The sequence below is a fragment of the Chlorocebus sabaeus genome, chromosome 21 (assembly GCF_047675955.1).
Source record: "Chlorocebus sabaeus isolate Y175 chromosome 21, mChlSab1.0.hap1, whole genome shotgun sequence".
Taxonomy (NCBI): domain Eukaryota; kingdom Metazoa; phylum Chordata; class Mammalia; order Primates; family Cercopithecidae; genus Chlorocebus; species Chlorocebus sabaeus.
In genome coordinates this window covers 95,767,193-95,783,759 of record NC_132924.1, presented here as the reverse complement: position 1 = coordinate 95,783,759, position 16,567 = coordinate 95,767,193, and the positions used below count along the sequence as shown (strand labels likewise).

Sequence of the window (16,567 nt, the reverse complement as noted above, 5' to 3'; positions counted from 1 at the left end):
TGTTTATAAATTTTGGGCTTTTAAATTGTCCTGTCAACACTGTGTGACAGTGGAATTCGATTTGCCAAAATAACTGTTTTCAATCTATATCCGCCGACTTAGGTGTTCACTGTTTGCTGGGGCAAGTTCATTGGATAAGGAGTTTTTCACATGAAATAGCATGGAAAAATGTTTTCGAATAAATTAAGGTGAACTTTAGTTGCAAAAAAAACACATGATAGTACCATGGTATTTTCCCTCTGGTTAGGTTCAGTACCTCATTGGACTTTTTATTACTTTTTATTAGTTAGGACTTAATACCATATTACTGTTAACTGCATTTTACCAGTAAATCCTGATAAGAGTGGTCAGGATGTATGGAGGTTTTATTTCTCTCTCATGTCAAGGAAGTTGGGAGGTAGGTGGTCTAGGGTTGCATTCCTGCTCTACTCTGTGGTGTGAGGCGCTTTTTATCTTGCTGCCTCACCATCTTCATTAATCAAGGTGACACTTCAGCTAGCACATCAAATTCCATTCAGCAGGAAAATAAAAAAGAGAAAGAAGCAAAATGTGTTTGCTTCAGCCACCTGTTGTAGTTTCCTGGAAGTCAGGCATACATTTGCTTACATCTGGTTGGTCTTAACTTGGTCATTTGACCATGTCTATACCTATCAGGTGAACTGGTATTTGTAGTGTTAGATGGGCATATTCACCGTCCCAAATATCTGTGCTTATGGAAGAGGACAGAAAAGTTTCTTTGAATAGGACACTGATAATATCAGCACATCCACAGGATTTATAATGTATTAGACGTAGCTGGAGCCGCCTATTATTCTGATATACAGCTTGGGATGCATTGTTATTTCAAAAACATGGAAGGCACTAATGATTTTGCTTCAGTGGTTTGATGTAGCTGTTTTGACAGTGTTGATAGGAAGGGAAGAAGAAAATAGTACTGATCCTTTAGCATTTTCCTGTTAATATCTTTCTTTAATTGACAAACCTGAAAGCTATGCCTTTGTGCATTTTAAGAAACATCCATGCCTAGACTAAAGCCTTTTACCTGTTTGAAAAACCTTTCTCATTTTACTACTCTTTGACATGATGTAAATGCACACCCACACCCCAATCCTGGAGGGACCCACAAGTTTTCTGCCACTTTGCTGTGGAATCTGTGACTACTTTTACTTGCTAGGATGTCACACAGCTTCCACTGTAAGTACTGAGACTCCTGATGGCTTCTGCAGGTCAGGACAGGCTCCATACGGCTATGGTTGCTAGGTTCCTGGGTTGCATATTGGCTGGTCTCCTGCTGTAATATAAATCCTGGCTTAAGTCTTTAGTTGATCCATGATTTAGAATGAAAAGGATGAAATCTAATTTGAATATGAAAAAATACCTAAGAAACATGAGACACCTCTGAACCCTAGAATCTAAGTGTTTTTCTGGTGGCAGTTATTTTTCTTGTGGATGAAGTATCACAGCCAGGTCAGATTTATGAAATTTAGTTTTTTTCTTTTTACAAGGCTAATCTGTTGGTTGTATTTAGATGTTTGCAATGATATTTATGTTTTAGTTAAGTTTCTGCAATTTAGTTTTATATAGAATGTGCCTTATAAATTCCTGATAGATAATTTCTGCTGGTCACATTTTCCTTCATATTTAAAAATATTTTATTCATTGATAAATATAGTAGTCAAAATTAAACATTAAAATTAACATTAAAACATATGCTATGTTTTAAATAAACATATGCTAAATAATATTATTTAAAATTAAAACATGCTAAATAATAATAAATCAACTGCCCCAAATAATATTCATTGATAGATTATGCTAAACTGAAGGAATATATTTAATGGCAGGATTCAGTATTCTTTCCTTAATCCTGAACTGGTGAATATTTTTGAAACGACCTGGAGGAGACTATGGAGAATATATTATTATGTTAGTGATTATAACAAAGCTAAGAGAGCTCTGTAGTCATCGGGTGAAGGAATCAGAATTCTGAAAAAAATTCTTAACTAGAACAGTGTCCCAAATACATCTAGCAAGATGAAACATGGTTTACTGAAGCACATGTAAGAATGTTTTAGAAGTTTTTGTTGATTATAAGCACAATGTGAGTCAGTTGATGTGACTGCCAAGAAGAGTTAATTGGTTTTTAGTTTGAATTAATAGACATAGAATGCTTAGAATGTGGGAAGTGGCCCTCCCACTTGTGTCTCTGTTGGCCACACTATCCTCAGAGAATGGTGATCAGTGTATCTAGTACATTTTAAGAGGGACATTGCTATTGTAGTGAGTTTCATTTGCTTAATCTTATAGTTTTCCAAGTGTTTTCCTTTTGAATTTTTATATCAAAGGACATTATTATTATATATTTTAATTAATTTGGTTTTTTTTTTTTTTTTTTTTTTTTTAGATGGTGTCTCCCTCTGTCACCCAGGCTGGAGTGCAGTGGCATGATCTTAGCTCACTGCAACCTCCACCTCTCGGGTTCAAGTGATTCTTCTGCCTCAGCCTCCCAAGTATCTGGGACTACAGGCACACGCCACCACACCCAGCTAATTTTTGTGTTTTTTTTCATTAGAGATGGGGTTTCACCATTTTGGCCACACTGGTCTTGAACTCCTGACCTCAGGTGATCTGCCTGCCTTGGCCTCCCAAAGTGCTGGGATTACAGGCATAAGCCACTGCACCCAGCTTGTTTAGATTTTTTAAAAAGCTGTAATAGCAACTCTGCACATCTGTAAACTCAGAACTTAAGATCCATTGCATCCAAGTATCCTTCATACTTAGTTTTATTTAACATGATGATTTTTATGGCAAATTGGAATGTATCCTTAGGAGAGTACCCAGGATATTGGAGCGAACTGACAAAATTTATTCCAGAAAAGAGAAAACTCATAAATAATCATTTTTTCCCCCAAAGTCTTGAAATACTATATTAAAGAATGAAAGTAACACTTTGTTTTGTCTTAGATAGTGTGTAGTATAGAGTTGTGTGGAAGTCATAGGGACACTGATTTCCATTTTTATAATTGTCCCAAATTAGAATCGGATTCACTGAGGTAATAAAAGGATGTATGTATGTGTGTGTATATTAATAGGCCCAACTGGAATCTGAAAGTCTACTTTTGTAGATATTGTACAGATTAATGCATTGATTAGAATGTTGAATAGGATAATTACTGTGGTTATTTTCTGACAATCTTGGTCTAAGCTTTTTTGAAATCCTCAAGACTGTAATATTTAAAAAAATAGACACAAAGTCAAAGTAAAATTTTTACCTGAAAGGAGAATTTAAAAAATTTGTGTGTTGTCCAGTCTCCATGTAGGATAGGATTTAAGCTGTTCACAGTGCTTCATAACTGTTTTGAGTTTCAAGATGTACAAAACTGCTGTTATAGCTTATTTTAAATCTAAATTAATTAGAATTTATAAAGGGTTATTTCACTTGAAAATTCAAAATGAATAAAGTGCTACATGTTGAAAAATCTCTTTCACCTTTATTTTCTGTCTGTCCAGTTCCCACAGTCATCCTTCTTCCCTAGTTTCTGTCTGTATATGGAAGCAAATTCACATCCATGTTATTTGCCCATTTGCTATGTGAGTGGTGACTTATTTTAACTGCTGTTCTATAACTTGCTTTCTGCCCCAAGATATTTTTAAAATATTTAAAATCAGTACATAGAGAACGTTTACATTCTTTCAATGCAATGAATAGTATACCACTGTTTAGATATGGCATAATTTAGTCTCCTATATATGCATATTTAGGTGGTTTTCCATGTTTTTGCTATTAAGAATTATGTGGTAAATAACCTTGTACACATGTCATTTTGCACGTGTGCAGGTGTATCTGTAGTATTGATCCAATCCCAAAGTGGAATTGCTGATTCCAAGGACATGTACTTTTAAAATGGCTTCTCATACAGTTTTAATTTGTACTCTTTTTGTAAATATAGGCTTGTTTTCATGGATTAAGAGTTTTTTATCTGAACATATCAATTTTGTCCATTTTTCTGTTGGTTTATTTGTGATGTTCTTATCGGAACTCTGTATATGCTTAGAAATGAACTCTTTGGGTAATGAGTTGCAAGTATTTTTTTTTTTCTAGTTAATCTTTTCCTATTTTGCTTATGGTATTTTTTGCCATGTAAAGTTTATTTTTAATGCAAATAAATTTATGACATTTCAATATTTTAAATAGAATTTTTTAAAGAAGTTTTAGCTTCACAACAAAATTGAGCTTGAGTGGATGGTACAGAAATTTCCCATATATATCCTGCCCCCACCCATGCAAAGCCTACACTGTTATCAACAACTGATCTTTTTACTGTCTCCATAGTTTTGCCTTGTCCAGAATGTCATATAGTTAGAGTCGTACAGTATGCAGCCTTTTACATTGGCTGCTTTTACGTAGAAATATGCATTTAAGGTTCCTTCGTGTCTTTCCATGGCTTGATAGCTTATTTCATTACTTGCTAAATAATATTCCATTGTTTGGATGTACCCGAGTTTATCCATTCATCTACTGAAGTTTTGGCAATTATGCAAAAAGCTACTTTAAACATTTGTGTACAGGTGTTTGTGTGGACATAAATTTCCAGCTCTTTTGGATAAGTACCAAGGACTGTGATTACTAGATCATATGATAGAAGTGTATTAGTTTGTAAGAAACCATCAACCTGTTTTGCGAAGTAGCTATACCATTTTGCTTTCCCAGTAGTAAAGAATGAGAGTTCCTGTGGTCTATATCCTTGCCCGCATCAAGTGTTTTCTGTGTTCTGGATTTTGTTCATTCTAATGGGTTTGTAGTAAATCTCTTTATTTTAATTTACATTTCCCTGATGACATGAGGTGGAAAATCTTTTATATTATTTTAACACCATTCATTGAGTAGACCATCAACTACTACTGATTTGAGTTGCTATATAGGTGTTTTATAGTACATTTCTGATTGTGTTTCGGTCTGTTTATTCGATCTGTTCCACTGGTCCATCTCTTGGTATACAGTATGGTTTATCTTGATAATGCAAATAGCTTTTAGGAAACTGCTTTCTGACAGCTATCCTCAGTGACAGATTTTAAGTTTAGTTTTCTTTTCCTGCCCCTATCTTGCCTATGTGAAAATGTAGACTTCCTCTTTATGCTAATAAAGTGTCCATTTATTTGCTTTTTGTATGTAATTGTCATATTTGATCCATTTTATGTCTTAAATGTAACTGCAGTATCTTCTATTCATAAAAATGTTGAAGCCTGACATTTAGCCAGGTGCCTCTGGCATATTTCGTGAACTGTATCAACTTTGTTGGAGCTTCCAAGAAGATGATTTGCTCAAACCTCCTTTCCTTGATTCATATCCATGAATTTTCTACACCGTAATTACCAAAGAGTAACTTATTGTTATAATAGCGGAACTTAAATGCTAATGATGTAGAAATTGCAAATATGGTAGTTTAGAAGAGTTTTTAAAGAAAAAAAAAGTCTTTGATAAAATAAAATTAAATGAAAAAATACACAGGTTCTAGTTTTTTAAGAGTATGTGTTTTATTTATCAAGCAAAGGAGTTGGCACAAGTGATCAGTAAGGTCTTCTTCAGTTCATTGTCATTCTTTGCATACATTTCCATTGCCATTATTTCACTTGGCTTGCAAGGAGAAGCTCTTCTTGGCATTCCCAGAGCTTAGTAACTATAGTGCTCTCAGCTGCCTCACTCTCAGCAATTGCCGTCCCATTTCCATTTGGTCCCTTTTGTGAATCATGCTTAGAGAGCTAAAGTCATGAACTTAACTTGCGTTGCTAGTACGCACACATACAAAAGGTCCCTGCTTCCATTTTCTTACCATTATAGAAATGGATATTGTAATGTAATGATGATGTTCCTGCACCTCAGCTTGGTTAAGCTTCCTCTAAAATGAAGGAGATAACCTTAGTAAAGAAATGGAATGGTCTTCTTTCTTCACTGTGCAGGGCAAAAGGTTCTTTTTCCCCTGGGTACAATAGGACACTTTTTAATTTTTTTAAATTCTGTTACTCCCAGTTACAGTTTGTTTACAAACTGTCTTGTTTGAGTCCTAAATAAAACAGATTTTTTGAAAGAGCTTGTCTTCCTTATATTTGAATCGCAGTTTAATAAGCCTTTTGAACAGATTTATACTTACTTCACATCAGCCTTCTTTTTGAAGCCAAGTCATACCAGTTTAGTCTACCTAATCCTTTAATCATTTTATCCTCAGCATATTTCCAGATGCTTCACATCCCTCTGTAGGTTCTAGAACTGGAATGAGTTTGTTAATAAAGTCTGATCAGAAGCTAATGAAATGGAAGGATCATTCCTTTGCTGTTTCATGTATATTTTGGAATTTGTTGTTTTATCTCTAAGACTATGTTGTTTTCTCTCCAGCTAAGCATAAAAAAAAGGTTCTGCATTACCTAAGATCTAAGATGCTTTATTTCTAGTGAAGTACATGCCCCTGTGTGTGCAGGGCTTGGTGCCTAGAAGGGCTCTCTGCACTCGGCTTAGTGCTCTCTGTTCCTGCTGTCTTGAAATTCTTAATAATATTTTTACTAAAAAGCTCCTTATTTTTATTTTGCACTGGGCCCTACAAATTAAGTAGCTCACCCTGCTTGTAGTTGATGACTAGAGGACATGATTGATAGTCACATTTCATGTCTAATTCACCCTCTGTAATAATTATGGAAGCTATACCCAGGGTAAGGACCCCTGGTTGTAAACTTCCCCAGTTCAGAGCATTTTCTCCTATGTGCTCAAAGATGCTTTCACTGTCTACCTGCTGCCTCTCTGTTCTCTTTTGGCTTTGTCTTCTTCGTCTTCTCCTTATTATTCCTTCATTTATCTAAACTCAGTTGTTGATGTATGTTTGTTCATGACATCCAAATTTTCGCATGCAATGGTTGTTCTTTCCAGAGGGATCTTTCTTAGGGTCCATTCTGTCTTTTTAGTCTTTCTTCCTATTACCTCTTGTCCAAGGCATCCCTCCCTCATCTCTAAGCTCTTCTCTACTTTCTCTATTTAGAACAGCTGGAAATTTTGTATAATATTATTAATATTAACTACTAGTTAATTTCTTATCCAAATTTTAGATTTTCTCTGTCTTTATAAAGAAACTGGGATGGCAATCATGAGAATTCTGGAAATTTGGGGTAGAAATTTGGATTCCACTTCCATATCAGGATTACGGAGTACATGAAATGACTTGGAAATGTTTTAAAGTCTAACCATTAGTGTCTGGGTGCAGTGGCTCTTGCCTGTAATCCCAGCACATTGGGAGGCCAAGGCAGGCGGATCATTTGAGGTTAGGAGTTTGAGACCAGTCTGACCAACATCTCTACTAAAAATACAAAAAGTAGCAAGGCATGATGGCGGGCATCATAATCCCAGCTACTCAGGAGGCTGAGTCAGGAGAATTGCTTGAACCCAGGAGGTGGGGGCTGCAGTGAGCCAAGATTTCACCACTGCACTCCAGCCTGGATGACAGAGCTTGACTCCATCTCAAATAAAGTCTAACCATTAGTACAAGTAGTAGGATATTTTAGCTTTTACTTTTCTTTACTATAAAGTTAATTTTAGGTGTGAAATCTAATATACATACAGCAAATATGATTTTTAATAGTCATTATTTTTTCATGTACTGGCCAATTTATCTGCTTATTTTCTCTTTTTCTTGTAGCTTAACAAACAACAATTGCAGTTACTGAAAGAACGGTTCCAGGCCTTCCTCAATGGGGAAACCCAAATTGTAGCTGATGAAGCATTTTGCAACGCAGTTCGGAGTTATTATGAGGTAAGTTTGAAGAGCTTTGTTTTTGACTTTCTGATACATTTTAAAGATTTCTATTATTTTTATGGCTTTCCCATTTTAAAGAAGCTTGCTGGTCTGATAGGAAGGCTGTGAGTTTGCAACCTTTTTGAAAGCATTGTCAGTTCTATTTCACAATTGCAGAGCTCTAATTCCACAGCCTGGATTTGAGAGATAAACAGAATCGAAATTAGTCACATCTTTTGAGGAGAAGTAAACTATTTAGAAAAATCTTCTGGCAGTGATTGATACAGCTGACTATAGCTATCTTTAGGTCGACATGTCTAAATTATCCTTTTAAATCTGGATTTCAATAGTAAATTGTCATCTTATGCAATTTTGTTCCCTAAACTTTATAATAATTAAAGCTAGTAACTAATTTCAAGAGGATAAATTGAATTCTCTTTTCTTCCTAAAGAAATAACACTACCAATACCACCCTGCTATTTCTTCTGATTCTAGCTTGTGACTCAGGAATTTCTCTATGGTTTTCCTATGAGCACCAGTTTTCACACATGGTCATTAACTGCTTCAGTGAATTGCCACTAGCTGTTAGTTTAGAGAGTTCCCTTTTTGCCTAAGCATTTCAGAGCCATTTGAGGGAATGGATTCTTTTCATTGTGCAGGTACCCAACAACTTTCAGCTGAAGAAGCATAGTATGCAAATATATATAAGACGAATAAACAAGGGAAAGTGTGGAGATACAATGGATCTGAACTTACCTGAGGCAAGAATATTTTTGTGTAAACATATTAAATAATTGGATGTACTGTTAACTGATTGGATTTATAATAGTGATAGTATACATCAGAGGTTAATTAATGCAACTCTAGAGAAGTTTACCTTCCCCCAAGCCTCAGCCTATTGAATTAAATGAAATAATGGAAGTTTTGCTGACTAAATATGTATATGACATAAATCTAATGTCAAGAGTGGGTATGTTCAACTGGACCTTGACTCAGAATATCTTAACAAGTATAGGAACTCAAAATTTTAACACATATAGGACCTTAGATTTCCTCTTGTAAGAGTCAGAGGAAGATTTCGTCATGTAAAATTCAGGATTTGAATCTTACAGTATTAACTGTAAATTTCTATATTTGCCTCATGTACTTAAACTAAAGAAAAGCCAAAAGTCTGTATTTGGGATGAAGGAAATGTAGCTCAGGGAAGTAATCTGTATTAAAAGATAAAAAGTTTTTAGTGAAACAGTAGGCTTATGTTTGGTTTTGGTAAATGCACTGCTATATTCTAAGATGATAAGGTTAGGGAAACTGAAATTGGGTCAGCAGGGGGATGAGGGAGTTCTTTGTACTATCGTCGTAACTTTTGTGTAAATCTAAAAATATTTCAAAATAAGTGAGTTTTTAAAAGTAAACATAATATGATGTGGACACAGTTTAGAAAAAGGCACACATTTCAACTGAAAAAAAAGGTACACAAGCCGTGCTAATAAAAATATTGTAACTCCAGTGAAGGAGAGAGTATCCCCATTGTGTTCTACATGAGGATTATGTTCTCTTCTGGGCACCGTATATGAATAAAAAATGTGCACAAATTTAGGGTGATCAGGTTTGAAACATACCTATGTAAGTTGAAGGAGCTGGGGCTGTTTGGCCTATAGACAGATTGGGTTTGTGGTGTTGTATGTAATCCCAAGAGTAAAACTAGGGTTTAGTTGGAAACTGAAGTGGGGAAGATTTCAACCTAATATATCTAGAGTTTGGTTGCAGTGCCCCAAAATAGAATGGACTGGTTGAATATAGCATCACAACTTGATTCTAGTGGCCCTTCACAGTCATCTGGGAAACATACTACAAAAACAGGTCCTGGGGTTCTGTCTCAGACTTTCTGAATCAGACTTACAGAATTCATGCTTTCGAAAGCTTTCCAGATGATTCTCTTTGAATTGGTGGATTGCTAACCAGTGGAATTAAATGACTACCTGCTAGGATTGTTACAGAAAGAGATGTAAGCGTTGAAGAGGTGGTTTGACTTGGTGACTGAGGGTTTTCTATAGTTTTGTTCATATTTCCAGCTAGTGTTTAGTTGGGAAACTATATCTAACTTGTCTTTGTGCACGTCTCAAAGTGGTGCTAAGATTTGTGATGCTAATTATGAGTCTGCGTTCCTGAGGTGCATTTGTGGAGTTACTGTTTTCTAGGTAGTACACAATTGGTATACAACAAACTCTTGAATAAATAAATAAATAAATTTAGTTGGAAAAATAAGGTAGAAAAGTTGCTTTTCAGTTTTTTTCCCAAAAAGCCTTTCATTTTTTAGAAGTATATTTTGCATATTTTGCTGTGATCATGATCTTTATGTTTTATTTATGTATTATTACTTTTATATAGTAATTTTTATAGTTTACCAGAAAAGTCTTAACTTTTGTTCTTTCAATATCTCTTTGCAATAAACAGTGGAAATATTATTACCTACACTTTACATAAATAGAAATTGAAGCTCACAGAGATTAAATGACTTTTCCAGTGTTATATATTTGGTAAGCATCCAAGTTAAATGTGAATCCAGATTTTTTTTTTTAAAGTATTTCTGGCATGCTATCATTATTTCACAGTTGCCATTTTGAATATACCTATGTCAGGTACTGTGGGCACTTCAAAATCTATTAGTAGTCTCAGACATCAAAGAAATTAAAATATATTTAAATATATGTTTATATTTTAGAATAAATCTTATAAACAAGATAATTATTCCCATCTTACACATAAAGTTAAGTGACTTGTGTCCAAAACTGCATAGCTAATTAAAAGCAGAGCTAAGAACCTCAGACCATCGCAATTGACTAAAAGCAGACTCTTAGGTTCCATACAAGACCTGTTGAATGAGAATTTCTGAGAATGGGGCTTCAACATCTGAATTTTGAACCTGTGCCTTGTGAACAAAAGTTCTCTGAAAAGGAATTTCATTTAATTTTGATTTTTAATTTATTTTGAGACAGGGTCTCATTCAGATGTCACCCTGACTAGAGTGCTATGATGTGATCATAGGTTATTGTGGCCTAGAAATCCTTGACTTAAGCAATGGGCTCTGATTTTATAGTGAAAGATTTTGCACTACGTTTCCAGTCAGGTCCATTTATGGAAATAAAGGATTCAAACTTGCTTAGCTCTGATTGGTCAACACAACCAAGTTCTGATTGGTTGGATATAACTGGGCCCTGATTGGACAGGGTAGGTGAGTTCTGATTGGTGGGTTCAGGTGGGTTCCTGAAGTCCCAAAGTTAAATGGAGGTGTGAATTTTCAGGGAACTCAGAGTAACATGTATGACTTCTAGTCAGCAAATGGCTACTTTACTCAATTTGAATGTAAACCTAGTTAGCCACTTGGGATCCATCTTGAAGGATTGGTTCTTTTGGGATCACATTTGTTCACAGCCTTGATAATTTTGATTCGCATGGTCATTTGAGAACCATATTGATACAGACCTTGTAACTTCTAGAATGTGTGTTCCATGGCAGAGCCATTTCTGTATACCATTGTATCCCCAGTTTAGCACACAAATATATTCAGTGAATACTTGTTGACTGAGTGAATGGGTATTACAGTATTTATTACTCTATCTAGAAACTGTATATTTTGGTCTTGTTTTTATTCTTACTTTCTCCATCATTCTCTTTATCTAAAAGTATTACTTTTGTATTGTAATGAAATTTCTTTTGAATATGATTGTTCTTAATTTCATGATTTTGTGTTTCCTTGAAGATGCTAGATACTTATGAAGCATGGTTGGCCTTTCATGTTCTTTCTAACCTAGTTATTCTGTGATTCTGTGATCTTTTGTGGCTTCTTATATCATTTGAAGTCTGTGTTTTCAGGGACGTTATATATATTGTTTGCTGTATGCAGCTGTTTTGAACTATTAATAACCTTTAAGTGGTCATTTGCTCAATTATTATGTTTACTATCCTTTAGCTGTGATAGCCATTTCTGACTCTGTATATAATATGTATTTTACATAGCATATATAATGTATATTATATGTAATGTATATTGAAGGATTGACTTGAAGGATTATATAAAATATAATTATATGTAATATATAATTATATATAATATATAATGTAAATACATGTAATTATATATACATAATATATATTATACACAAATATATATTACAAAGACACCCTCACCTAAGAAAATAGCACATAGAAATACCCGAAAAGATCTAATCCTGGAATATATATTATATTGTTCAATAATATATATATGAACAATCCTAATAAATGTGTATTATCAATTCAATTGAAAACACACCTTCATACTCTTAGTATATACATTTTCCCAAAATCTGTTTGCTATTATTTTTCTCTCTCAGCTTTATGATTGCTATTTCCTGAATAACTTTTATGAGTAGCCTTTTCCATCTTGATTGTAGGTCTATATAGTCTATAGACAATTACTCCATCTAAAAAGAAAAAGAGTTATCTGTCTATTCTTATAGTGGTTGTACCTTCAGATATTTGGTTTACTTTAATATCTGGGATGTCGGTATGAAACCCAAGTTATATTTCTGTTTCTCCACATTATTTGACAAAATTCATTTCCTCTTGGTACGTTTTTTTAAGGGAAATAATTTCTTTCAACTAGATTATTCCAGGATTAGATCTTTTTGGATATTTCTATGTGGTGTTTTCTTGGGTGGGGGGTGTCTTTGTTTATGTATGTCAGTTATAATTAGCATTTACTATGAATACTGTTCAACATATTACATAAAAGCATATACTGAGGAATAATAATGATTTTTATGTAACAATATAATTTATATCATATATTTAATAAGATGCCCTTAAGTATTATAAGTAATAAGAATAATAAAGAAATATGTTTGTGAAATTTCTTCAATATTCTCACACAGTTGGCATAATTAAAAATTGACCCAAATATTTAAACCGCCTAAGTAGACAGACATGATGCTAGAGGGAAAGACCAGAATAGGAAGAGAAGAAAGAAATGGCAGGTAGCATACCTAACTACTTAATAAAAGTTGGCAGTTATAATCTTGATAATTTTATGGTTACTAATCGTTGTTTGATTCTGCTGTACTTTCATCTTTTTTGTTAATTGAAGGGATTTTTTTTTTCCCTCTTCACTTTTTTTTTTCTTTAAGCATCTCATTTTCTAAAGGAAGTCCTGAAATGGACACAAATTCTACAAGTGTTTGCCCTTCGTTTTTGACCAATTTTTTTTGGTTTTGGTCTATTTCTTTTTTAATTTAGGAAACTTCAGCTGACTCTGCAGATGGGTAAACATAGGTTTATTGCAGTTTGTTACTTTCCAAGCTGTTCTTGTCATCAGATATCTGCTTCTGTTTCACAGAATTCAGGTGCACTTTATCCAAATATAACAAATGACAATGTGATTTGTAGTGGACATGTGGAAAAGTAAATGGTCTTTCTCTTGTAGATTTCCAAAAGACAGTATAAGTTGCTGATTAGCTGCTTTCAGCATAATACAAACTTTCAAGTTCTGCTATTGCACACAATGTGGATGCTAGAGCTTTTAAAAAAAAAATTGTGACTTGGGTTTGTTCACAACTTTTCAGAAAGGATGTATAGTTTTCTTATTGTTTTCATTTGTTTATGTTCTATTTTGGTCCCAAAGAATAAATGAGAGTTAGAGATGTATTTAGTCTTTTAAAAGTTACCAAAAAAGTATTAAAATAAACTTTGTTGCTGCCACCCCACCCCCACCACCATTTGCTGTTCAGATTTCCTGCTTTATAATGGGACAAATTCCTTCATTCCTTCAATAAACTTTAAAAAATTATTTTCAATAGTTTATTATGAAATTTGGGGAAAAGTACTCCCAAAATGGTCTAATTCTGACCTTTTTTTTTTTTCAAAATGTCTTGAATTTTGAAATTCAGAAATTTTCTACTTTGATATTATTTTAAGAACACTTTTTAATATAAGTAGTATATGTTTATGTTGGATAATTTAAGGAATATTTAAAATAAGAAACGTTTTTGTCATCCTAAAACTGCTCTAAAAATAGTATATTATAAAAAGAGAGAAAAAGAAAAATACCACTATATAATTCAATAGCTATAGCAACTCCTTTTAACAGTTTGGTGTTTCTGTTTTGTATGTATAAAACTGTAATCTGATTTATATGACATGAGCCTTCTTTAGTATCAGATATTCTCTATAAACATGGTTTTAAGTACATGCATAATAGATCATTGTGTGCTTGTATCTAAATATTATTTAATATCCTTATTGTTAGACACTTATGTTTTCATTTTTTACTATTAAAAAGTAAATGCTGAAATAATTGTGCATATTCCTAAATTTATTATCTCGGATAAATTTCTGCAAGTAGAATTACTGGGTGATAGGCGATGAGCACTGCTTAAGTTCTTTATACAGATTATCAAATTGCCCTCAAAGTAGTAACAGTTTTTTCTGCCGTAACCATATATGAGTGCTGTTTTTTTCTTGCACATTTGGTATTATCATAAAATAAATGCCAACTGTTAGGTTTCCTTATTTATTTATTTATTTACTGTTAGTGAAGTTTAACATTTCTATATTGGTCATTCGTATTTTTTTGTGAATTATGTGTTCATGTCCTGTATCTCATTTACATGTTCATTTTCTTAATACTGATTCATATAGGCATTGTTTATACACTAAGAAGATGCTTAACCCTCTGTTATGATGTGATTATTTTATTCATTTTGTTTTTAGTATTTTGCAATAATTTTTTGTAAGTTTCTTACCTCCAATATTCACTCATTTTCTGTTCTCCTAGAATGAAAGATACATTCACATTTCACGTAGAGACTACGGTTCATTTTATCTCCTTTGGATTCTGTTTTCATGATTATAAATCATTGATGACAATGGTTTACATCATACTTCCCTCTGCTGCTCCTCCTCTTCGTTCCAGTTACCACCCCTCATGGATTAGTACCTCTGTGATTTAGGTTCTACTCAAGAGCTGATTATGTTGGTGCAACTCATGCCATTGCTTTGGAACTGTTTTCCTCTATGTAGAAGGGGTAAGGTGGGACTAATACCCAGAATATACAAGAAGCTCAAAGGACTCAACAGTAAAAATAAATAAATAAAAATAATATCACTAAAAATGGGCAAAGGGCATGAATAGACATTGCTCAAAAGAAGACATATAAATGGCCAACATGTATGTGAAAAAATAAAAACCACAATGAAATATCATCCTACCTCAGTTAGAATGGCTATTATTAAAAAGGAAAAATATAACATGTTGACAAGTATGTAGAGCAAAGGGATTTCTTATATATTGTTGGTGGGAATGTAAACTAGTACAACCTCTACAGAAAACAGTATGGAGATTCCTCAAAAAATTAAAAATAGAAATGCCATAAGATTCAGCAATCCCATTACTTGGTATCTATCCAAAGAAAATTAAATCAATATGTCAAAAGGATACCTGCATCCTCCTGTTTATTCTGGCACTATTCCCAATAGCAAAGATACGGAATCAACGTAAGTGTCTATCAACAGATGAATGGATAAATAAAATGTGATGTATATATGCAATGGAATACTGCTGACGATAAAAAAAAGAATGAAATCCTATCATCTGCAGCAACGTGGATTGAACTGGAGGTCATTGTGTTAAGTGAAATAAGCCAGACACAGGAGGACAAATACTGCATGATTTCCATCATATGTAGAATCTAAGAGAGTTGATCACATGGAGGTAGCAAAGGAGTGATAGATACCAAAGTTTAGGAAGAGTGGGTGTTGGATAGGGGGTAAAGAGAGATTGGATAATGGAAACAAACATACAGTTAGAAAGAGTAAATTCTAGACCGGGCGCGGTGGCTCAAGCCTGTAATCCCAGCACTTTGGGAGGCCGAGACGGGCGGATCACGAGGTCAGGAGATCGAGACCATCCTGGCTAACACGGTGAAACCCCGTCTCTACTAAAAAATACAAAAAACTAGCCGGGCGAGGTGGCGGGCGCCTGTAATCCCAGCTACTCGGGAAGCTGAGGCAGGAGAATGGCGTAAACCCGGGAGGCGGAGCTTGCAGTGAGCTGAGATCCGGCCACTGCACTCCAGCCTGGGCGACAGAGCGAGACTCTGTCTCAAAAAAAAAAAAAAAAAAAAAAAGAAAGAGTAAATTCTAATGTTTGATAGCAGAGTAGGGTGCCTATAGTTAACAACGATGTATTTTTCAAAACAGAAGAGAGGCGACTTGAAATATAATAAATACTTGGGCGATGGACATCCTAAATATCCTAACTTGATCATTACAAATGTAAGAAAATTATCATTCGTGTTACCTTATGCCTATAAGAGAATATCGCAAGTGCCCCATGAATGTGTACAAATATAATGGATCAAAAGATAAATTTAAAATAAATAAAATTGAAAAAACAAAGCTCCCTCTAGTTGCACAAGTGTCTGAATGTTAATTTGTTTCTTTGTATTTCTCCTTTTCTTTATCCTGGCTATTCTTACAGTCCCCAAAAATGTAAAGAACAAGTAAAGGAGCATGACTTGATACTTTACTTTCAGGACAAATCTTCAGGTCATTGTTTTTGAATCTTTATAGGCACTCTTACTTCCTAGTCTAGAATACCAAGGAACTTGACTTCAGAAGTTAGCTTCTTCCCAAGGAATTTGGGAATATCTGCTCCAATTGTCCACCAGCAGCTGTCAGGTTGGCATCATTTCATTTATCTCTCTTCATCCCCTAACATTATACCTCAACTCTTCATATTTACTTAAAAATAATTG

At 34.1% G+C, this 16,567-nt stretch overlaps 1 protein-coding gene across 8 annotated transcripts in view; it reads left to right on the top strand.

The window, feature by feature from the left end:
• The window catches only part of CADPS2 (calcium dependent secretion activator 2), a 560,307-nt gene that overhangs the window by 138,651 nt on the left and 405,089 nt on the right, over nucleotides 1–16,567 (top strand). For all 8 annotated transcript variants that reach the window (XM_073009305.1, XM_073009306.1, XM_073009312.1 and 5 more), the window contains exon 2: nucleotides 7,680–7,793. In XM_073009305.1, coding sequence (XP_072865406.1) covers nucleotides 7,680–7,793 — 114 coding nt within the window. The remainder of the gene's footprint in view (nucleotides 1–7,679; nucleotides 7,794–16,567) is intronic.